Raw genomic sequence first — 24,618 nt, 5'->3', positions numbered from 1 at the left:
GAGGAGCTCGCCGGCCGAAGGGCGGCCAACGGGAGCAGCGAGCGGGGCGCCGCCGCCGCCAGCACCGCCGACTACGGGGAGAAGAAGCTGCCCCAGGCGCTCATCATCGGGGTCAAGAAAGGGGGGACCCGCGCGCTGCTGGAGGCCATCCGAGTGCACCCGGACGTGCGGGCGGTGGGCATAGAGCCGCACTTCTTCGACAGGCACTACGACAAGGGGCTGGAGTGGTACAGGTAGGACCCCACCCCCGGGGGGTGAGCTGGGTGGGACGGGGGCTGGCGCGGCGAGACGGGGAGCTTTCTGCGCCCTTGGACTTCTAGACGCCGTTGGTCCGGAGAGTCCCTGAACCCCGCGGCGGTGGTTCAGGGGAAGAGGCTGAAGGTGCAGGAGGCTGACTAAGAATCACAACATCTCAGGGCCAGGGGAGGAAGTTTCCCACTGCCCGTCTCAGGTCCCGCTTCCAAGAATATGCTCAGCTCCAAGCGTGGGAGTTTCCAGCGGTCAGGGAGCCTCCGTCCCTGCTTCCTAAGCCCCACTTAAGAGGCTGAAAGCTGCTGGGTTTGGGGGTGCTGGGAACCGAGCGAGAACTAGGATAGCTCAGTGGACGCAGGAGCTTTGAGATCCCCCGCCCCCCGCGGAATTTCTCAAAATCGCCCCCAAACGCATCTGCGTGGCAGAAATCCAACTTTATTGTTTTTGGGTCAGGGCAAAATGGATAGGGAACCGAACGCCACCTGAGGCTTTCTGGTAAAGATTGAGGGTGGATTCCACTTCCTGAACTTTCTGTCCCTTTTGGTTGAGGGAATACAGAGTTGATTTTGCATCAGGGGAATCCATTTCTGCATGGTAGTTCCTGCCCTAAGAGTTTTTATGCCCTACACCTGGGAGCTTCATGCCCTCTTTCACCTGGGAGCTTCATTCCCAACATACCGAAGCCTGTCTTTGGGGATGCCTTCATGTCTCTCCGTCCTCCCTTCTACCTGTGGTGAGGTGAAGAGAGAAAAGAGGGTTGGAAAGTTAAGTGTGGATAAAATACAGCTAGCTTTCGTGTGAGCCATTACATTCAAAAACAACCCTCTGGCCAAGATTCCCCCAATACAAATCCCTTTTACTGTTTTTTCCCCTGTCCCTCTCTCTCTCTGTCTCCCCCCTCTCCCCCCTCTTATTCTCTCTCCTTGCTCTGAAACATAGGTCTGGATAGATGGCTCCATCTCCGGTTGCATTTCAGTAATTAATTGCGATTGTCAAACAGAAACACAGGCTTTGTCAGCTAAAGTGATGTTATCATCTTAAGAGAGGCAATAGGTAAATGGGGATGGCTCTTAGACAGGTTGCCTTCTTGTTCAAGGGATTTGCTTTCTAAGTGTAAATCAGAGCCTGGGAAACTTTTTGAAATAACTTCAGAAATAGATTGATTTCTTCCCCTCTTTTAAAAATACGCCTTATGCTTTAAAAGCTTGAGAGGAGTGCACTTTAGGCATAAACACCCCAGCATATTAAACTAAAACAGCAAATGTGTCTGTTAATGGCTTATCTGTTGCAACAGCTAGACCTAATTGCAATAGTTTAGGAGGCTTCAAACAGCCCCTTCCTATCAAAACAGAAAACAGCAAATGTCTAATTTAACTCGAAAACAAGTATTTATAACATCACAAGCCATGGCTTCCAGTATGTTATTATGATTAAAAAGGTGTTGGGATGATAAGGCAACAACAGCAAAATAAAGCAAGGGTATCCTGTCTGGGAGATTCCGTCGTCGTTTAATCCCTGATTGGAGGAATGCACGAGCTCTGGTTTGGCGTGGTCTGGGACTTGGAGGATGACTGTGGCTTTTTCTCAGTTCTAATTTTAAAGCTGTGTGCCTTGTGAGAAGTGTCTAATGCTCTGTGGTGAAAATAGGAGGCATGAGGATCAACTCTTTCCAACATGTGTCAGGGGTGCTTTCCAGCAGCTGTAAATCTCGAAGGAAGGGTTTTCTTCAGATGGCTTAAAGAAAAAGTTGGTGGAGGGTTCCTGGTGGCATGCGGGTCACAAAGTGTGATGGTAAGCTTTTGAGTTGTTTCGGAATGACCTGCCAGCACATGTCAGAGTACCCAGGGCTGTTTTGCACTGAGGCTGGGAAGGAAAGGTATATGAACTGCCTAAATGTCAAGATATCACCCCTGAAGATACTATTTTAGCCTTGTGGTACTCCTAATCTACAGCTCCTAGCAATCACTTGTGGTGCGATTGGGGCCCAGGGTTAAGGTTTGGTCGCCACCTATGAAATTGTTCAACAGCAGAGGTGTAACTGGATTCCCTGGCTATGACTGGATTCATCTGATCTTCACTTAGAGAGGACAAGTGATATCCCTGATCCCTACCTGCATGCCTTGCTCCTGGTTAAACAAACAAACCCATTGTCATGGAATTGATTCCTATTTGTGATTACTCCACATAAATCAGATTAGAGCTATGTGTTTCCTAGAGTTTTCAAAGGCATTATTTGGGGGGTGGGGGTGGGGGAGTAGCTCACCAAACCTTTCTTCATTGGGTCTCCTGCATGAGCTGAGACTTCCAGCTGAGACTTGTTCAGATTTAGCAGGAGAGCACTTAACCATTTTCACCACCCAGGGACTCGCTTTCTCCTGGCAAACTGAGAAAATGAAACCCACTGCGATCAAGTCAATTCCCACAGATTGTGAGCCTATAGGACAGAGTCTGCATAGAACTGCGTTCTAGGGTTTCCAAAACAGCGAGTCTTTCCAGGAGACAACAGCCTCATCTTTGTCTGGCAGAGCAGCTAGTGAATTGGAGCTGATGATCCAGCAGTTAGCAGCCCAACCCATAACCCACTAGCCATCAGGGCTCTTTCTTACCCTGGTAGATCCATATCAATGTTTTAGAGACAACAGTCTACTTAATATGTATCTCTGAATTTGCTCAGAATATTCTAGCACTCACCGCAGCCAGGAGTATTGGGATAGTTCTTTGGCATGGACATTAGCGCTTTGAGGAGCAGTTGTGAACTTTTCATTAGCTTCTCCTCTTTGAGTTCTTCCTTCTCCCCAACATAGGATGAGGACATGCCCTCTTCCCTGTTTTATAGAAAAGCAAACAGTGATGTTGATTCACATTGGCTGTAGCAACAACCTATGCTCTTGATTTCCTGGGCTAACTCCAAATCTTTTAGATTGTAGTACCTGTATACTTCCGCTTTATGTACCTACCTGGAATCTTATTCTACTATATTGGCTTAATTAGAAATCCACAACTTCATTAAAATTTTGGTATTTTCCCCTGCATTTGTTTGCTTGTTTCCAACATCTTGCTAATTTTGAAAGTGTTTCTGATTCTTGTATTATCAGCAACAGGGAAGCAAGAAAAGAAAATTTGGGCAGTTCTAATGTGGAGCTGCCTCACACTTTTATATTCAATAAAACAGACTTTGGATTTTTATTTCTTTGGAACCTCTCCAGTTATCTCTAAATCTGGGTTGTGATTTGCTCCTACGTTTTTGATTTAAAGTGCTTTAAAAACACGTTTGCGATGAAAACGTGTGCACCAGATCACGAGGGCTAAACCAACTCGTGGACTGAGATCTGTGTGCAACAGCGATGGAGAAGCAAACCTCACTTGTTGGGTTGACACGGTCCCATGATGAATATACCTCACAAGAGCAAAGTCACAAGCCTATCTTTTGGTATTCATTGGGATGAGCTGTCTACTCAGAGTACTTCGCTCTTCTAAGAGTGGGGGCCTTGTGGAGGCCAGCTGATGGCTCCTGTAGAACCCATCCAAGTGATGGCGACTGTTTCAAATGTGTTCTTCTTCAGGGTTTACAACCTATTTAACACAAACTGTGACCACTTTGATAGGAGCTCTGGTGGTGTAGTGATTATTCATTGGATTGCTAACTGCAAGGTCAGCAGTTCAAAACCACCATCTCTGATGGAGAAAGACAGTGTTTCCTGCTACCCCTGACACAGTTACAGTCTTGGAAAGCCACAAAGGCAGTCCTGCCCTCTCCTATAAGGCTGCCCTGAGTTGGCACCCATTCAATGGCAGTGAGGGTGGTTCTTGCTAACCACTTTCCTTTGGAGACCACTCAGCTCCAGGGTCATGGGAATTATCTATCGGGTTCTAGGTATCTTCGCTGACAACAGCTTTTGCATCTACTCCATTGGCTGAAGGAATACAACACTGGCAAATGGTTTCAACAGTGATGTTTATGCTACCCAGAGGAATTTGATCAGCAGCATTATTTACATATATAATCTATCAGTAGAAAGAATGAAAGTAAGGGAAGGCATTGGCATTTATGGATTGGTGGTGGTGTGGTGGGTTACACATTGGGCTGCCAGCCCTAAGGCCTGCATTTTGAAACCAGCCACTTGGAGGGGGAAAGAAGTGGCTTTCTTCTCTTGTAGATTTACAGCTCAGAAACTCAAAGGGGCAGTTCTACCCTGTCCCATAGGGTCTCCAGGAGCCTTGAATTTTATAACAGTGAGCTTTTTGTTACTATTGTGGTAGTTGGCATTTTCTGGACATTTTATCACATTTGAGTATCATGATAGCCCTTCGGGCTAAATAGTAGCATTCCATATTTACAAGGAGCTGGTTAATGGTACAGGTTAATGACTTGCCCAAATCACTCAGCTGGTCATTGGCTCCGCTGAGATTTGAATCCACATCTGTCCAGTGTCAAATTGCTGTTTTCTTCCATTACATCACATCACCACCTATTTAACACTAAAGCAGTGGTTTAGCGTTACTTTCTAATACAGTTCCTCATGTTGTGACCCCCAACTATAAAATTATTTTTGTTGCGGCTTCATAACTGTAATTTTGCTACTGTTGTGAATTAGGTGACCCCTGTGAAAGGGTCATTTGACCCCCAAAGGGGTCGCGACCCACAGGTTGAGAACCGCTGCACTAAAGCGATCATTTAATTCCTTCACTCAAAAAATATTTAGCAAATATTTATTCTGTGCCCAGGACTGTTTTAAGAGTTGTGCTTAAAAGTGGTGAACAGACAGATTATATATTTGTTTTCTAGGAATGACATTTTCTAGAAAGCAGGAGAGCCCAAGCTGCTATTGAGTCATTGCTGACTCATTGGGACCCTCTAGAGCCTAGTCGTCCTGTTCCCTAGTGGCCCCATGGCTCATCTTGTTTCCCTTGGAGTGACTGCTGGGTTCAAACCACCAACCTTTTAGTTAGCAGCCCAACACTTAACCCACTGCACTACCAGTGCTCTTTCAAGGCAGTAGGGGAGACAGAAATGTAAAAATACACCTTTAGTGGAAATTCTGGCTGTTATAACAGCTGTAATGGTAATGACAGTGAGTTGTGTCTCTACTAGTCCAGAATTCCGGGATCCAACCCTATACCCATGTGACTGTTAACATCTGGCACATCTGAATCGAGATGGGCTGAGTTTAAAGGACAATTCAGAATTTGAAGACCTTGGTTTGAAAAATGGAATGCTGACCTTGCTTGCTAATCATCTGTATGCTGCTTACATGTTGAAGCTGTGGCGCTCACATGAGGCTCAGTAAAGTATTAACATGAATTTCCCCTCTTTCTTTTTACTATATTTAATGTGGCTACTGGAACGTTTTTAATTTGTTTGGGCCTCACGTTGTTATTTTTATCAGACAGTGCTCATGTGGGGCAGTGCTTTGGAAACTTTTAAGTGAGTAGCATTCATCTGGGCATCTGGCTAACATGCAGATTTTGATTCAGTAGGTCTGAGGCGGGGCGTAGGAGTTTGTACATATTTCTACTTAACTCCCAGCAGAGGCTGCCGGTGCTGGGCCTGACTTCATTATGAAGAGCACTGTGCTAGAGAGTAATGGGAGTGTGCATAGATGAGCTTCTACGGACAGGCTGCTTATGGAAGGCCTCTCTGTGGAAGTGACCCAAATGAAGCGTAAGCTCCCTTAATGTGAAAATCTCAGGAAGACCCAGTGGAAGGAACCCTGAGGTGGAGGCCGGTTTCACTGCTCTACACAATGTGTTTGTTTGTTTGCTTGTTTGTTTGTTCTTAATTCTCAAAAGCTGTGACACACTGGCTTCAGACCCCGACTCTGTCATCCAGGGGACAAGGCCATGAACACTTTGTGTGTTGTGGCTGTTGTTGAGGGCCGTTGAGTTCCGAATCATTGCGATGACCCTATGGACAGAAATAGGAAAGTGTTCAGCCTGCTGCCATGCTCACAATTGTTTTTCTGTGTGAGCCCAGTGTTGCAGCCACGGTGTCAGTGTCTCGAGTTGAGGTCTTTTTCAAAGACCCTCCACTTTACCAAGCATGTAGTTCTTTAAGGGCCGGTCTTTCCTGATAATCTGTCCAAAGTACATGAGACGAAGTCTCGCCATCCTCGCTTCTAAGAAGCATGCTGGCTGTACTTCTCCCAAGACAGGATTGTTTGTACTGCTGACAGGCTACAGTACTTACAGTAGTGTTTGGCAGCACCACAATTCAAATCCATCAGTCCTTTGGCCTTCCAACTTTCACATGCGTATGAGGTATTTGAAAACACCCTGTCTTAGATCAACTACACTGGACAACTTCTTAGATGTAACCAGACACCTTGAGATAATGAGTTGCTAGGCTTGGAGTGTCAAGACCATAGACTCAGAGGACACCAAGGTCAATTGGCAGAACAGAGTTAGCAAATGACAATGTTGTGGCATTCCTTTGTTGGATGAGTAAGGATTGGGCTCTTCAAAACTGTGAGCATCCGTCCATAAGTGTGGCTCTTGGTCTCTCCCTGACCAGAGGTAAGAACTGTGGTGAAAATCCAAAGACATATGGAAATAGTTAATGCGATGGATTAACGGGGCCACACAAACATCATACTCGCTAAGCCTGAGACCAGAAGAACTAGATGAAACTAGTCAGTCACTACTAATTGCCCTATAAAGGATCACGTTAGAAGATCCTGGATAGAGTGGGAGAAAAATGTGGAGCAAAACTCCAAATCATAAAAGAGACCAAGCTTACTGGTAGGATAGAGTCTGGTGGGATGCTCCAAGGCCAGGGCATTTAGTCACCCTTTGGATCTGGAGCTGAACTCATCCCTGTGTTAGGATAATAAACCCTTGAAGAACAAAAGGGTGGCGTTTGCCCAAGGACAGCGTTCAGAGGTTAGGAAAGAAAGAGGAATCAAAGAGGGGAGCAGGGAGCAAGGGATAAAAATGAGGAGCTGATACCAAGGGCTCAAATAGAAAGCAAATGTTTTGAGAATGATGAGGGCAACAAATGTACAAATGTGTTTGACATACAATGGATGGAGGTATGGATTGTTATAAACGTTGTACAAGCCCCCAATAAAATGATTTTTAAAAAAAGATCTAAGCTAATTAATAGAAAGAAATAATGTTTGTTAAAAAACCAGTAAATCACAGACAAGTGAGAATGCATTGAAGGCATTGCCGTGTATGAGCTGAAACAAAATGCCTGTGGACTGTTGGCTGTAAACTTGATGATCTGCTCCGTAAACTTTCACCTAAGTCACAAGAAAAAGTTTAGATAAATCACTTAAGTTAACCCGGCTTTGTGACTTACTACCTGGATGATTTTGGTCGCCTAAGAAAGCTTTGGGTTTTGTTCTTTGTCCCCGACTTCAGTTCCCTTATCTGAGAATGATTCCTTCCTTGCAGGATTGTTGGGTGGAATCGATGAAACAATGTCGGTGAATGCATTTCTAAACAAAACGAATATGAGAGCAGAAACCCAAACAAACGTGAGGACGGGGCTTTTCCATGCCTCACTATTTTGCTCGCTCACATGCTATGCTTTCCCTTCTATTACCACCGTTACAAGAGTGGCTAAGGAGTCTCTTTCTGGGGGGTGATGTGGGGAAAAGGCTTAGTAATGATTGGTTTTGCAGCCTGGGTCTCCTGAACTTAAACCAAAGGTCACAAACTCCAGTGTTTTCAGGGCTCAGGCTTGTCCTACACGTGAGTGACATCGGCGAGGTGGAGACAACTTGCGGCATGCCCACACTCTTCTAATCTGCACCCCCTGATGACTCAGCTAGTCACCTTACTGGGAGAAGATGGAAACCCAGGTTTTGATCTGAAATCGAGGGATGGTTTGTAAAATTCGCAACAAAAGTTTCTTAAAACGGTGCGGACCAGCACTAGAGGACAGAACTCACATTGGTGGGCTCAATAGTCTCTGGTGTAAACTCAAGAAGCCCTGGTGATGCTCAGTGCTACTCATTGGGATGCTAACCCTACCAACCAATCGCTTCATGGGACTAACATGAAGAGTCCTTGGTAGGTAGCCCTTCTCGGACCTCTAGGGCCCCTGTGAGCTGGAACTGACTGTATGGCAGTGGGCATTTTTGCCAGGGAGGAGCAAGGGGTTTAAACCAATTTCTGAAAGTAACTGGAATATCCACACCCAGGCCTTTCAGAGTAACAGAACTCTGGCTGACACGTGTCAGCTAAGCTTAATACCCCTTATCAATTTTGCAATAACAAGGGGGAAATACTTCCTAGATACATTGCAGCATCAACAAAAGGAACTTAATATAAACCAGAACATTGAAGAAGAAAAAGACAGGTCCCCCAATTTCTGATTTTATTCCAAATTAAAAAAAATATTTTAAGTGGGAGAAATTCCTAATTTTCACTCATAATCAGAAACCCCTGCATTTGTTCTACATAGATGTCTGAGGAAACAGATCCCGGTCAGTTGGATTAAGTGCTTGGAGTGAGAGAAAATTGGGCTCGAGGTATGGTATTGCTCCTCCATATCCTCATTCTCTTGGACCACAAACCGTACTTAAATAATTTTAACCTTGGCTTCTTAGCTGATGAGGCTATATTATCTTTGTGGCTTTCATTCACCCATGAAATTTGGTACACCCTTCTGCGTTGGACCTTTCGGAGAAAGCAGGCTGATGGCGTAGAAGCAACATGTGTGAGAACACGTGTTTCCATCTCTAAGTGAGAAGAACTTTCTGCCTCTTCTTGGTGTGGTCTTAGAGGAGTGACTTATATTGTGAGATGCCTGGTGCCACGGAGTTCGTTTTTTGATATGTAGCGACGCCATCTAACAGGATAGAACTGCCCTATACCTACACGTTTCTCGGCTGTAATCTCCATGGGAGTAGATTGCCAGGCCTTTTCTATTACAGAATGACTGGGCTGGTTTGAAATTGCTATCCTTTCAGTTAGCAGCTGTTGCTTGGGCCTCCAGGGCTCTTTACTTAGATTTACTAATATCTGCTTAATCTTATATATTTAATATTAGTCAGCCTTAATTCCTTTATCTGTAGCATAGGCTCAGTAGTGTCCACTATAAGGAGCTCAAAAGAGTAGACTATAGTACATTTCGAAGGCTGGCGTGGGATGTAATAAAATGTTGTCAAAAGTGCTTCACACAGTCGATGGCAGACTACATTTCTGTGGTCCCTTCTTCCCCCTCTTTCCAATCCTGCCGTTCATTCTACTCATCAGCACTGATGGCCCGAAAGAGAAAGCTGTTCTACACTTTTCGTTTGAAGATAGTCTTTTATCTCAAGATTTTGTCTGAATGAGGGATTTCAAACCCTGAAGCAGTTCTTAAGTCGCTCTCCAGAGAATAATCAAAATCAGATTCCAGAGTTTAGCTATTGTAATTTAAGCTGGAGGAAGAAGGGAGTCTGATGTTCTGCAGCCAGATTGCTCCACAATGGGATGCAACAGAGGTGACTGGAAGGCTCCTTGGCCTTAGACACTGTCCTTTCCCCAAGCTTCCAGGAGGAACAGATGTCACGAGCCCCGAATGGGTCTTGAAGCACTGGGGATTCCAAGAACATGATTGCCACCAGATTTTTCTGCAGAGATGAAAGTATTTCAGAAGGCAGACCTATTCAATAAGACCCTGTGGAATTCCCTCTCCTGAGATCCGGGTGCTTCTGTTCCTGCTCTTCAGTCATCCTCGCATAGTGTGTGTGTGTGTGTGTGTGTGTGTGTGTGTGTGTGTGTGTACACACGCATGCAGGTGCTAACCAGCATTTTCACTTTTCAATCGAGCCAGGAGAGAGGCTTCAAACCTTCAGGTGGATGAAAGATTGCCAGGGTCGCCTGTTAGAAAGTTCGAAATGTTTTGGTTTGGCATAATGGATGGTGTCCCTGGAACTGGTTGAACCACCCCCTGGTCCTGTAATCTCTGGATTCCAGGGGCTTCTGTGGTTTCACAAGTTCCTGGGGAACTGTCTTGGGGATTTCTATCTGAAATTATAATTCACCGAGAGCCGTTCAGACCATCTTGCCATTCATTAAAAGCAGGCAATTGGATTTTATTTTTAAACACTCACTAGTTAGGATCACCTTTCCTTAAAATATTTCTTTAACCTTAAGAATATATAAGGTGTATTTATAGGGAAACAAAACAACACATCAATTCGATAGTTCTTTTTTATCATAAAGGGTAGGCATCAAACTATTATAGGCAAGGAAAAAAAAACAAAGAAGAAAGCAAACAGATAACGTATTGGTTTGTGTGATTGGGAAGTCTAGAGAGTAATGGTTTCAAGTACAGCTGGATCCAGGGCCTCAGATGATGTCACCAGATCTCTGTTTTTTTTTTTTTTCTCTCTCTCTGTTTAATTTTGTCCCCTGTTTGTCAATGCCTTGCTTCATTCTCATAGAGATTGTGTCACCACATTTTAGGCAGGCTGGTTAGTGACAACTGTAGGCAAACTTATTAGCCCTTTGGAAAATCAAGTTTCGTCAGAGCTCCTGGAGGAAATTCCAGGAGATGGTTTTGGCCCAGTTTAAGGAATCTCCTGATTCCTAAAGCAATAATTGCGCTCACTTTGTTGCTGTTGATATTAGGTGCTCTGAGCTCATTCTGACTCTCAGCAGAGTGAAACACAGCCCGGCCCTGTGCCACATGCAGGACCCGTGTCAGGCCATCCCACATAGCCTTCCCCTTCTGGGCTGCCCTTCTGCTTGATCAAGCACGATGCGTTTTTCAAGAAACTGGTCTTTTCTGATAACATTTCCAAAGGACGTGAGACAAAGTCTCCCTCCTCACACTGACTGCCATCCATTCGATTCTCATTCAAGGCGATCCTATAGGACAGAGTAGAACTGATTGTGTGTTTCTGAGACTGTAACTCTTATTTATTTATTTTGTAAATCATTTTAGGGGGGGGGGATCTTACAGCTCTTATAACATTCCCAAATCAATTGTATCAAGTATATTTGTACATATGTTGCCATCATTTCCAGAACATTTTCTACTTGAGCCCTTGGTATAAGCTCCTCTTTTTGGAGCTGGAAGCCTCTTTTTTCTTTGGAGGAGTGGCTGGTAGTTTTGAACTGTTGACCTTGTAGTTAGCAGCCCATTATACAACCGTTTATGCTACCAGGGTCTTTTTAGTTCTTTTCTGTTTCTTGGAATGCTCAGTATCCAGATTCCTAAACAGAGAGGCTGTCCTTTATCAGTCTTTTAGGTGTTGGTTGAAATTTCAGCTTTCTTAATTTACCTGATTTCAAAATCTGCTTTCAGTTCTGAGCTTATTGCCCTGTTTTATTTTCTCCAGGGGTATGTACTACTCTCCATGATGATTTTAATTAGCTTATCTCCTCTTCACTAGAATGTAAGCCACCTGAGATCAGGGCTTCTGTCTGTCTTATTGTTTACCGGTGTCTAGCGTTGTGCCTGGCACGTAGTAGGTACTCGATACATGGCTGATTTTAAAAGTCATTGAACTAATGAATGAAGGAGTGCCTTCGATGTGTAAGACATTGTGTTAGGTTTTCTTATAAAACTCCAGGCTTCTGACAAACACTAGCACTCACATTTCTTGGGAGTGCTGGCTAGGAATTGTTTTAAGTTTTCTCACTTGCTATTTTTGCGAAGCTATTTTGGGTGAAAGAAAGAGAAACCCACTCGAACAAGCTGTGTGGGCTAGGCAGTTCCCCCCAAAGGTTGCTGCGGCACACCACAGGATCTCATTTATTCTTCCCAACGGCCTCCTGCGGGAGGTGTTTCCTCATCCCAGTCTGACACATCCAGGGGCTGAACCTTAGGAAAGGCAAGGGACTGTCCTAGGGTCACTTAGCAAGTGATGACATGCCAGGTCTCACTCCCGGAAATTCTGGGGTCCCGGCCTTTGTTGCCAAAGATTTGGGAGAAGACCCTCTAGTATTTACGAGAGACCAGGAGGCTCCGCGAGCAGACTGGATTATGTTTCTGTAAATGCGTTGTCAGGATTGCATCTTTGCCATTTTATAATCCGACAACCTAATGTTAGAATCGTTTCCTCAGGCCTTATGGTAAAGGATTCTGAAAAGGGGTTAAGAGCTTTGGGTGTCCCGAGAGCTGAGCTGAGGAAATAGATGAATCAAAGGCCCCAGCCAACTCTCATTTGGACTGTTTGGAGCTTTGTGGAACTCGGGATCGAAAAAGCTAAACCTGGGGTCAAATGCTTTTTATTAGAACCCGAGTTCGGGTCTGCCTTGCGTTGTATGCATGACCTCTCTTTTCCCATCTCTCAAGTGGGAATGACAACTGCTAGCAAGCCCACAGAGATTTCTTTTCCAGCGGGAGAATAATAATGATGTGCTGGGAACTGCCTTTTGGACACGTTAGCCGTTATTAATTCATGCACGTTTTCCTGAATTCCCCCAGGTAATTGGATTTCTGGAATGCTGCACTCCAGGGACTCCTTGAAATACAGGACAAGCACTTTTAGCAAAAAGTTAGATTAAGAGGTTTAATTTACAGAAACTATTTATATAGCATGGAAATCAAACATTCCGAGGTCAGACTGCATTCAGATCCCAAGAATTCCTGCACTGTATAGCTATATGACCCCGGATTACTCTTCTGGGTGACTTGTGAACATTGACACTTCATTTATTTATACTGAAAGAACACACAAAAGCTATAGGATAGAGCATGCTTCATTCTTTGGATTTCCTTGCATTTCATAAGCTTTGGAAGTGACCAGACCGATTTCTCAGGCTGCTTTCAATTGACCTATTTTCTCTTTTTTTCTCATGCACCCTGGCTGTGTTTCCTAGCGTCTCACCTGTCAGGCAGCCTGCTTTCTAACCTTTCCTGGTAGGCAACACAAACAAGCAAACCAAAAAGATTTCCAAAAATGTTTGTTGCAAACCTAATCCCCAGAATTTGGCAATATGTTAGAGTATGTGCCCAAGAGGAATTCAGGTTGTAGATGAACTTAAGGTTAGTAAACAGCTGATTTTGAGATGGAGGATGATCCTGGATCATCTGGAAGAGCCTAATGTGATCACAGGATCCCAACAAATGGGAGCGAGAGACGGGAGAGAGAGCCAGCGTGCTGGTATTGGGAAAAGGACTCAGATGAAGGCTTTGAGGATGAAGGAAGGGGACCTCAAGCCAAGGGGGCTGTGTGTGTCTGTCCATATGTATGCATTTGTGATGCACATTAAATCAATACTGTCATGACTTGGGGCCCTGTGACAGACTCTAGAAACTAGGCATTGATCAAGATTGTCTTTGAGACTCCTTTGATTTTGGCCCAGTGAGACGTGTTGCAGGCGTCGGATTCCAGACGCTAAGATAATAGGTGTGTGTCATTTTAACCCACAAAAATGTGTGATGATTCATTCCAGCAGACTCTGGAAACTAATGGAGTCCCTTCAGCTATCTCTAGCAATCATGGTTTGTTTTTTTTTTAAGCTTCCCTTTGTTTTGTCCCCATTTCTGGAGAAGTCCATGTCCTGACCTCTTTGGGTCTGAAAGGAGCACTATTTGCTGATGGTAAACTGCATTGTTTAGCTTAAAAGCTAAACTATGGTAACAGGGAGGCCCCAGCATATAGTGTCTTGAATGAAATGCAGGCTACTTTCTCTCCATTATAAGGAAGGCTGAAGTGAAGGCTCGTAGTCATCATTCATCTGTTGGTTTGTCCTCCTGTGGTGACTTGCATGTTGCTGTGCTGGTAAAAGCTCTGTCACCAGTGTTTTAAATGCCACAGCGTTGCCCACGGTGTTAGCAGAGCTTCCAACCTAAACACAGTTTGGGAAGAAGCACCTGACCTAAAATATATGGCCAGGGAAAACTTTACGATGGCGGCAGGCAGACAGTCAGAGAGAAAGAAGAAGACACTCAATGATGCAGACTTACAGATCGACACAGTGACGTGGGCCTGCTTCCTCGCGCCCAGTGACTCACTTCATTAAAGTGTTTGTTCGTGTCTAAGGTGTTTACATAATTTTGCCCCTGGTGCTTCATCACAGTCACCGGTATACTTTTAGCAAAAGTAAATACACATATATAAATAGTCTGTTCGGTTGCTAGATGATATATTCATGGGTGTACTCCCACTCTCCCTCCCGTACCTGTTCAGCCTGGGTCTGTCCAAGCATCTGCTCACAGATCACCACTGTTGTAGGATTGTGAGCCTAACAAGGTTGCATCTTTTGCCTTTAACTCTTGCAAATCTCCCAGTCTCTTTTCCTGCTCCCGTAATGTCCCTTTCATTGTCGATTGCCTTCCCCTCCACCTAAATGAACACGTACCTACATTTTAGCTCAGGATTTCACATCCGTCCTTACTCCTCCCACACCTGGGCACTATCAAAGAAAGTTGCTTTCCGTGTGAAAACCTTTTCCTTGACTTTTTAGAACAGTGGGGTCCCATGCAGTATTTGTCCTTTTGCGATGACCAATTTCACTCATACCGTGTCGTCCAAGTCCACCCACGCTATGTGGTGTTGTTTCACAGATTCATCATCATTCTTGAACGTTGCATAATATTCTGTCGTCTGTGTGCACCAAAATGTATTTTCCCATTGTGCATAGTGCTTCGATGAACGTGGGTGTGCCTATATCTATTTGTGTCACGGCTCTTATGTCTCCATGGTATACACCAAGTAGAGCGGTGGTTGGGTCATCTATTAATCCTACTCACAGCTTTGTGAGCACATGCAATGCTGCTTTTCGCAAGGGTCAAAGAACCATCTTACAATCCCGCCAGCAGTGGGTAAGGGTTCCTGTCTAGCCAGCATTTACTTATTTTTAGCTTCACTTTTAATGCTGGGCAACATGATAAGATCTGGATTGTTAATCGCCTCCTTTTGGAGAGATATGAACTGGTGCCACAAAATGCCCTTAACGATCCTGGAATCAATGTAAAGACATCTCAGTGGCATCGATGGTTTTGCATTTGATACGAACCCAAAGGGCGAGGGTTCCAATACACCCAGCCGAATCTAGTTCTCGCCTTTCTAGTTCTCGTGTCTCTTGCTTTGTGATGGTTGCACCAGGGTGCAGCTGCCTTAACCAGTTCCCTGCTTCAGCTGACAAGGCTCACTTCCTGTAAGACATCCCCAAGGAGAAGCTGCATGGACCTACCCCAATGCAGCCCTGGGTCCTGGAGCAGCAGTGTGGAGACCCCTGCCAGCGCTGAGATGCTTACACGCTCACTGATTCGGCTTTCCTCCTGCAGTCGGTGTCATGGTGTGTGTTTTGTGAGATGGAGGAGGACTTTGTGGATTGGTGTGGGACATATGGGTTAATGTTGAACTTGTGGGCTTGAGCGGCACTGGGTTGGGATGTTCTCTTGATGTGAACTTAGCCTTTATATAAAACCCTGTCTCTTACACATGAGTTTCTGTGCATACTTCTCTAAAGTACCCAGGCTAACACGGAAGACCAAAGAATGGACACCTTTGAACTATGTTCTGGGCCAAGAATATGCAATATACCATGGACTCCCAGAAGAACCAGCACATCGGTTCTGGGGGAAGTCCAATCAGAATGCTCCTTAGGAGAGAGGTTGGCAGGACTTCATCTCATGGATTTTGGACAGCTGATTAAGAGGGACCAATCCCTGGAGAAGGACCTCATGCTTGGTAAAAATTGACGGTCATTAAAAAGAGGAAGACTCTTAATGTGATAGATTGGCACAGTGGCTGCAATAATGGGCCTTACAACCATCGCCATGATTGTGAAGATGGTGGAGTGCCTGTAGTGTTTCTTACTGCTGTCTGAACAGTAGCTGACTCAGCAACACGTTGCAACAGCAACAACTGGTTTAAAATCTGAACACTACGTGATAATTTCAGCTGACAAACCCCATGCCTTCCCCTAGAACCATAGACCCATGAAACACGTTAATGTTGATTCTCACTCAAGGCAACCCTATCGGGCCGAGTAGAACTGTCCTTCCTGTAGCGTTTCTAAGACTGTGAATCCCTGTGGAAGCAAACCGTGTGGGGCAGCTGGTGGGTTTCAGGTGCCAGTCTTTCAGCTAGTAGCCCCATGTTGTAGGTTTCCTTGTTTCGAAAGAAGCAATGACTCTTGTGTGGTTCCGGATTCTCATTCGCGTGCTTTGTTAAGGGCACCTTCTTTTGTTTCCCGTCACATTTTGGCCTGGCCTCCCCTAAACATTCTTGGGTGTTGGGTCCCTATTCCAGTCCCCCTCACATATAGAAGGAAGAAATGGATTAAACAATCAAAATATGTTCGACATCTTTAAACAATATTTTCCAATGGTTGGCCAGGATTCTTTTGGTTAAAACAGACAGAATTCCCAGTAGAAAACTGAACCAAGAATAAACCAAAAGGTGATTTAGTAGAGGAATTAAAAACTCCTGGACCTAAAAAGTCCTAGGGGAATCCTTTTTCAGGCGATGCTTAATTAGGCTTGTAACAATGTCACCAGATTCCTACTTCTGGATTTATTGCTGCTGAGATGCTTGGCTACGTTATAAAAAACCAACAACACCCAAAATGGTTGTAAGAAGGTGCCAGGGGGTGCAAACAGTCCCTGCTTTAGGCTGCTTACTGAAAGGTGGATGATTTGAGTCCAACCCGAAGCACCTCAGGGGGAAGGCTTGGTGACCTCCTTCTGAAGCACTAACCATTAAAACCGTGTGGTGCACGATTCTACTCTGACACACACGGGATTGGCAGGTGTTGAAGGAGGGTTGATGGCAACTGATTGTTTGCGTGTAATTGGTGTCCCCACCCTCCAACTCTTTCTTCTCAAGTGCAGTGGAACAATCTTTCCACCCCTGGTCCCAGAAATATCAGCTGAAGTCTTTTGGCACTTATTGGCTCCTATGGGATCATACACCCACCCATAAACCCGCCGCTCTCAGAAGGGAGGCCTGTTGGCTTGGTGGTTAAGAATTGGGCTGCCATCCACAAGGTCAGATGTTTGAAACCACCAGCCGCACCTTGGGAGGAAGACAAAACTTTCTACTCCTGACAGAGTTACAGTGTTGGAAACTCACGGAGGACAGTTCTACCCTGCCCTGTAGGGTCCCTATGAGTCAGCAACCATTGCAAATGGGGTGTGAAGTAGGAAGCATTTCCTCTTTGTAGCAGAGGTGTGAGTCAGTTACACCCTGTTACCTACAATTAGGTGCATGCCATTTCCCTTGCCCCAAATAAGAAGGCTATGGGTATCAAAGTGAAAAGATGGGTGGGTGCTGGTGTCCAAACAACAGATATCTGTATTGAGACACTTGGCTTTAAAACAATCTTTCCCCCAAATGAAACTGCATAACATAGTTGCACGGAGCCTTTTCCTGGTTTATGTGGCGATGGAGGGCCTGGCTCCTCTCCCATCTTTCCACCAAGGTGGACACGGAGAAGCTCAAAATCTCCCTCTCTCGCTCCTTTCTGAATATTATGCAACTCTTCCACAACCCAGCAAGTAAAGAAAGAAGAAAGAGAAGACGGAAATGACGAAGAAAAACAAAACAAAACAACAACAAAGGAACCTTACTTTCTCTTGGGACCTGCAATGTATTAAATCTTGACAAAGAGAAAATAAAATGAAGAACCTGCCCCTCACATATCACTAATTATTTATTTAGAATATTTTCTATTTCTAAAACTTCCTTAGCAACCCCGAGCAGCTGCCTGGAAAATGTAAAGGGATTTTATATCTTACAAGATAATTCTTCAAATAGCAAGTGAAATTGTTTCATCACATTAAGTCTTCCTGCCCAGATTCACTTCAAGTAGAGAGAGAAATGACTTGGCATACAATCAATCTTAATATAACAACTAGATAGCCCAGAATTTTTATAATAACCCTGACACGATGGCATTTTACTCTTTTCATTTAAGGTGAGGCCTACAATAAAGAATTAAATGTGATTTGGCTTTTATGCTTTTGTAAGAATTTTCATGAAAATAAGTCCACATTTTTGAAATAAAAAATTCCCCTTTTCACATCTTGTGTTCTGACATTTAAAAATATATGAATTGTCTGGGAGAGTCTCATTAGCACCCAGTGTTTTGCTTCTCAATGTGTGTGCGTGTGTGTTAAAACGATACCAAAAAGGGTCCTTCTGGAGCTTTCTTAGCAGAAGTCCTTGGGAAATGTGTCGCCCTGGGAACTGTTAAGGCCTAGGGCCATTTATTAGGTTCAAGCTAGTTCCCCGTGTGTCTTTTAAATTTCCTGGAGACCGCAGCGCTTCAGACTACATTGTTCCCTCCAGCTCTCTGCTGCTGCTCCCTCTCTTTACCTAGGGTCCCTTTCTCTGGTCGGCCTGCTGAGTGGGAGTCGGGTCTCCCATAAGGTGACCAGATTTAAAGCGGGACACCATTGACCGGAAGAGGGGGGTTTCTTGATTAAAAATTTGGTCTATGTGGACCAAATAGACTGTTCCCTAGTTTGTCGTGCATTCTTTCCAAAAATCGGGAATTTTTTAAAATGCCCAAAATCGGGACTGTCTTACCAAAAGCGGGACGTATGGTCACCTTAGTCTCCCACCATTTTTCTTCTCATTTCCCATAAGAGAAAGTTAAAGGAAGACCTTTTTTGTTTTCTTTTTCTTTTAAGGTTTTGCCTGCTGGAGAGGAAAGAGATGGAAGTTGTTAGGCACAAACAGAAGGACTGAGACTAATAACAGTGGTAATACTGCTCGTTGGTCATCTACTCAGTGATGGAGTCCAAGGGCAGTGGCAAGAGTCCCATGGGTGGCTGTTAATCACCCGGAGACATTCTGGATGGGAGGCCTTATGTCACCTTCAAACAAATCAGCTATTGAAAATCTGGTGATGAACAGTTCTATGTGGACACTTAAGTGGGGGTGGGGGACTCTGTGTCCCATGAATCAGAGTCAATTTGAAGGTAACTGATCTTCTGTGGTACTCCCCGAAAAATCCAGCGTATCTGCCAGTAAGTCAATTCTACCTCACAGCGACCCTATAGGACAGGGTAGAACTGCCCCTGTGGGTTTTTGAGACCCTTAACTCTTTAAGGGCAAGCCACCTCTTTCCCTCGCAGAACAGCTTGTGGTTTCGAACTGTTGACCTTATAGTGAGCAACCCAAACCCCCAACAGGGCTCCTTTCTTCTGTGGTAGGTTGCATGTATTTGTATATTTGAATGTTTGTCACCAGAAGGAGATTTTTCAACAGATTCTTTTCAGCTTATTTTAAAATTCTGAAGACTATTGAGGGATTTTCTAATTTCAGAAAGAGAGAACGGAGGAAGTTAACTGTTAGGATTTCTACTTTTCAGCAATTATGATCTTGTATGTTGTATATTTCTAATAAAAATATCCCACAGTCATTGAATGCTATGTGACATTATGTGTCACCATGATTGTACCCAAAGATGACACAGTGATAGGACCTGGGAATCTAAGAAGTTAGGGTACTTTTTTTTCAGCTGTCAGGCCATAGTAGCCGTAACGCTATATAGCTTCCAGAGGGTAGGAAGCCAGACAAGAACAGCCTTGCTGGCCTGCATTCACTTCTCTGCAGTGTCAATAGTAGTTGGAATCCACTTTGAAGCAGTGAGTTTGGCTTTTGTTTTTGAGAGTGTGCAGTCTAACTGGGTGCTCCTCCCTGCCAGGGAAGTTGAGTTTGAGAGGAGACTTTGATTCATAGGAAGGCGCTAGCTATGAGGTTGGAAGAGAGACATACCTAGAGGCAGAATTTCAATTTGTGAAAAAAACGTGAAACTGTTCACTACAGACTCATAAGTAAGCATAGATAAGCCTATGTTTACCTAGCTTATTAGACAATCTGACACAGATCGTTTTTCTACCAGGGTGTGGATCCATCCCTAACCTCTGGAAGTAGGACTGTTACTGACAATCTCCAGCCGCCTCTTGTAGCTTTCTGCAGACAAAGCTATGATTTTCTGGAAACCACTTCCAGTAGCCAAAGCCAACATGTCTGTATCTTAGAGAAGGATTCCTACTGCCACATCCCTAAGCAGTTTGGGAAAGAAACCTACATTTTCTAATGTCATGACAGGCTGTTGATAACGTTGAGAACGTCCACCTACTGTCGTTTTGTTTCAAGGCCTCAGCACTTGGGGTAACTTCAGAGGGAAGGATTGATTTTCTGAGCCCTGCTGTGAGCTGGAGATTTCAGAGACCAAGTGACCCAGCTGCCCCTTCCCAGCTCAGGGGGTGGCCTGGGAGAAATGAGAGTGGGGCTCAAGGTATGAGAAATGCCCTGAGCCCTCTATTTTTTTTTAATAGAAAGGGAGTAAAAATTTTTATAGTTAAGGCTGTTCAAGTCAGCATGAGGGATGGCAAACAGCAAACAGCTCCTCTCCTCTTGCATAGGAATGCTGCCGGCCCAGGGGCTAGTGGCAAAGAAGGCCGGTGTTTTGCTGAATTGTATGATCACGTTCCCCTGAGGGTCACACTTGTCTTTGGAAAAAGTGTCTTCATGAACAGTCCTTGGGCTAGAACGGTAGTAATAATATCACTCTTTTGTGACAAAGCTCTGTGACAAGAGCACCCCCCAGCCTCTATAGAATACAGGCCATGGTATCCACTACAGACTGTAACACCGCCCATACCTGGCTCCAGATATGTCCAACTTTATATCATGCCCTTCTGGACCGCTTCACCTTTACAATAATCGCTGCAGACATTCTTCCTCACCAATCATGACAGGCTCTCTCTACATCTCTGCTTCTGCACCTGCGATTCTTGGGTCTTCCCCCTTCTCGTCACGCTCACCAAGGAGTTTTATATGCATCAGCTCCCTATGTAACAGTCTCCACGTTCTTACTCCCATTTTACACATAAGGTAGAGAAACTACCTTAAACGAAGGTGGAGAAAAGTTGAATTACATGCCCTAGGGCCATTTGATTACAACCTCACAGTCTTCTGAATTTTAGAGTCCGGCCAAGGAACACTGTGCTTTGGGAGAAATTCACTGCCATGCCTCTTCATAGCGACCGTATGGGTTAGGGTAGAACTGCCCTTTTGAGTGTCTGAGATAGTAACTCTTTATGGGAGTAGAAAGCCTCTCTTGCTCCCTTGGAGCGGCTGGTGGTTTCAAACTGGTGACCTTGCAGCCCAGTGGGAAACCACTACACAAATTTGGGGACAAGTTGTGTTCTAATGTTTGTAACTGCCTGGCACTCAATGGAGCACCTGGGACACAATAAACTAACAAACCGAAGCAAAACTCCCTGTTGCCCTTGTGTGGATTCTGACGTCAGGTACTGGAAAGTTTTCAGTTGAGAGTTATTATTATGGAAGTAAGACATGCTTGGAGAATATTGGTGTCTTAGGGGTAGAGTTTTTGCCTTGCCTGCAGGAGTTCTGGTTGGATTCTCCACCTGATGAGCAGCCACAGAGGTCTGTGTTGTTACGGTGATGAGCAGGTTTCAGAGGAGTAAGGTGGATTAAGAAGAAAGGCCTGGTGATCTACTTTTGGTAAATCAGTTGATGAAAACCTTATGAATAACAAAGGTGGGAGCCCCCACTGAAGAAGGGGAGGACACGGAATGTGGAGCATTCTGTTCCGTGTGGATGTCACCACAGCAGCTAATAACACAAACCCACCTTCAGAAAATCCTGAACCTCAAACACTAACTGCCTGTAATCCCACTACCCCAAAATAATTGTTTCTGAAATTTTAATGTATTCCTCCATATGGTGTTCAAACTTAAACACATACATAAATTATTTTCTTTCAACATGTGCTTTTTAAAAATAATTTCCTTTTTTGCTGAAGTATTTGTCAAACTTAGTATATATGAATTATTTTCTTTCAAGATGTGTACTTTTTGAATAATTCTTGTTTAAAATTATTTCAAGTATATCCTGAACATCTCCCTGTGTAGGAAAAACATTTCTTTTTTGTTATACATCTATACTTACCACTATAAAAATGTTTTTCTAACAAAAAATATGGAACAGTTGTTTAGTGATTATACAATTAATACACTCCAGATAGTCACCTATACATTTTGGATAACAAAACAAAAAACTGTACAAAGTGAAGAGCCTGAGCCCATACACATTGCACATAAAGAAATGTCACAATGCAAGGACATTAAATGGGACCACAAATGTGCTGACGATGTGAGAAGGTGCTAATGGTCTATCTTCACAGCACTGGGAGGGTAGCATTGGGATGGTACAGTCCTTTCGAATGAAGAAGAAATAACAAAAACAAAACCCTCAGGATTCTAACATGAGAATGAGGCTGCAGATTCGCAATGTTTGTTGTTCGGTGCTGTGGAATCAGTTTTGACTCAGAGCCACCCTGTGTACCCCAGAAGGAAACACGGCCCTTAGAATGGTTCTTAAGGTTGAGCCCATGGTAGCAGCCACTGTGTCAATCCATCTTGTCCAAGACATTCCTCCTTTTCTCTGCTCCCTCTGCTTTACCAGGGACTGGTCTCTCCTGACAACCTGTCCAAGGTCCATATAGAAAGTGCAATCTTCGTGTCAATGCAAAAGAAGCAGCCCAGGGGTCAGCCTGGAGGGTGCATTCACAGATAGGATCCCAGTGAATGTTTCTGCCACTGACCCTGTCTTTGTTGTACATGGCTGAGTGTGTTCCAACTCACAGAACAGCCCCGTGAGTGTCCACGCCCATCATGTTGTACAGTGATACTCTGGTGGGTTCGAACCGCAGACTTTCAGTGTAGTCGCTGAGCAGATACTTACTGAACTACCAAGGTTTGTTTTCTTGGCTTTACCGTTTCTAAACTTGGTGATCCTCCTGGGCCCAGCTTATAAATAGCGACATTCTTTCTTTAGAGTGTTCATATTTCTAGTCAAGTTATAATCAAGTGCTGGAAGCTTCGAGGCCTTTGGGTCCCCTTCACAGGACTTTTTGTAAACCTGCCTTCATGTATTAAGAGAGGCAATTAGGAGATTAATTCTCATAGGCTGACCTTACAAAATAACTTGTCTTTGAAAAGTAATATGAACTCATTGGAAAAGCAAAGCAAACAAGAAGCCCAATAAATGAAAATAAAAAGAAAGACATTCTCATAGTGCTGGCTTTCACCTTGTCCTATCGGCCTTGCAGTTCCCATTCGCTGGAAGGAGTCTGTGTGGACCTTGTGCAGAGGTTTCCCACGGGTAAGAATTCATGCTATAGGTTAAGAAGACCCAAACCCAAACTCACGGCCCCTGTGAGTTTCCCAGCCGTTTTCCAGGAGTAGAAAGTGCCGCCTTCTCCTTTAGAGCAGCTGGTGGGTCCTAACTATTGACCTTTCAGATCACAGCCCAAAGCGTAACCCCAGGATTCCTTTAGGTTAAGGAGTGGGCATTAAAATAACCAGATGAAAGCAAAACCGAAAAACCCAACTCACGGTTAATTCTGGCTCATAGCAACCATAGAGACCGAGTCCAACTACCCTTCTGGTTTTCTGACACTTAAATCTTTACCGTAGCAGACAGTCTCATTTTTGTCCCACAGAGATACTGGTGGGTTCAAAGCAATGACCTAAGGACTAACCTACTGTGCGTGCCACCTGGGCTGCTCCAGGCCGATGGCTCTCTCAACTTAATACCGTGAGTCAATTCCAACCTATAGTGAGATTATAGGACAGAATAGAACTGCCCCTGTAAGGACCAGAGACTGTAACTTGTTTCTTTCTCCCGTGGAGTGGCCGGTGGATTTGAACTGCCGAGCTTGCAGTCAGCCGCCCAACTCGCCACCGCTGTGCCACCAGGGTTTCTTAGCCAGAAGACAGTGTTGAGGATTTGATTATACCACGAACCCTGCTCCATACGTTAGTAGTTAACGCTTTCTGGATACCATCTCACCCTCTGCTAGGTTAATTGCTTTACTTTACAGAATTCAATGTGGCAAGTTCTCTGCCCCACTTTCCAGATGAGGAAACTCCAGCGTAGAGGGGTTGAGTAATTTACCCCAAATGACACAGCTGGGAAGTGGACCAAACCATTGGAGCAATTAAACTAGCCCCTATGACTTCAAAGACTGCATGTGCTTTTCTTTTTTGTCGGTAGTTGAGGAGCATTTTTCCAAGACATATAGATTAGTGCATGCTTTTGTAACATTTACATTTTATTTCACTGTAGGGATGTATTATGCTATACTGTTCTTGATGGTCTCCAATCTTTTCCTTTTACAAGCAAAGATGTCAAGGATATCCCGTGCTCTCAAACTCCCACACCCACAGAGAAAACTGAGGGAGGATGCGCATTTCAAAGTTAGATACATTGTGATGCATTTTGCAAATCCCAAGAAGACAATCTTATCTCTTGGGTGACACCTTCTTCTAGGAGGGAAAAAGGGGACCTCAGGTTCAAGCATATTCTGAAGAGACTTTTTTTTTAGTCCCTAAATAGGACAAAGACTAGACAATCATCCTTGGATGAGGAAACTGTCCGCATTAGGTCAAAATGGAGTCTAATGACTGCCTGACCATGAAGG

The 24,618-nt window shown here is 44.4% G+C and overlaps 1 protein-coding gene across 1 annotated transcript in view; it reads left to right on the top strand.

Moving 5' to 3' along the window:
• HS3ST4 (heparan sulfate-glucosamine 3-sulfotransferase 4) overlaps positions 1-24,618 on the top strand; it is a gene marked incomplete at its 5' end in the record, with an annotated part of 485,811 nt that continues 461,193 nt past the window's right edge. The window contains one exon of the mRNA XM_004706054.2: positions 1-233. Within this exon, the coding sequence (XP_004706111.1) occupies positions 1-233 (233 nt within the window). The remainder of the gene's footprint in view (positions 234-24,618) is intronic.

Source organism: Echinops telfairi, unplaced genomic scaffold (assembly GCF_000313985.2).
Source record: "Echinops telfairi isolate 266 unplaced genomic scaffold, ASM31398v2 ScPeMD7_5;HRSCAF=22, whole genome shotgun sequence".
Taxonomy (NCBI): domain Eukaryota; kingdom Metazoa; phylum Chordata; class Mammalia; order Afrosoricida; family Tenrecidae; genus Echinops; species Echinops telfairi.
The sequence above is the reverse complement of the archived record's forward strand: the minus strand, read 5'-3'. Positions and strand labels throughout refer to the sequence as shown.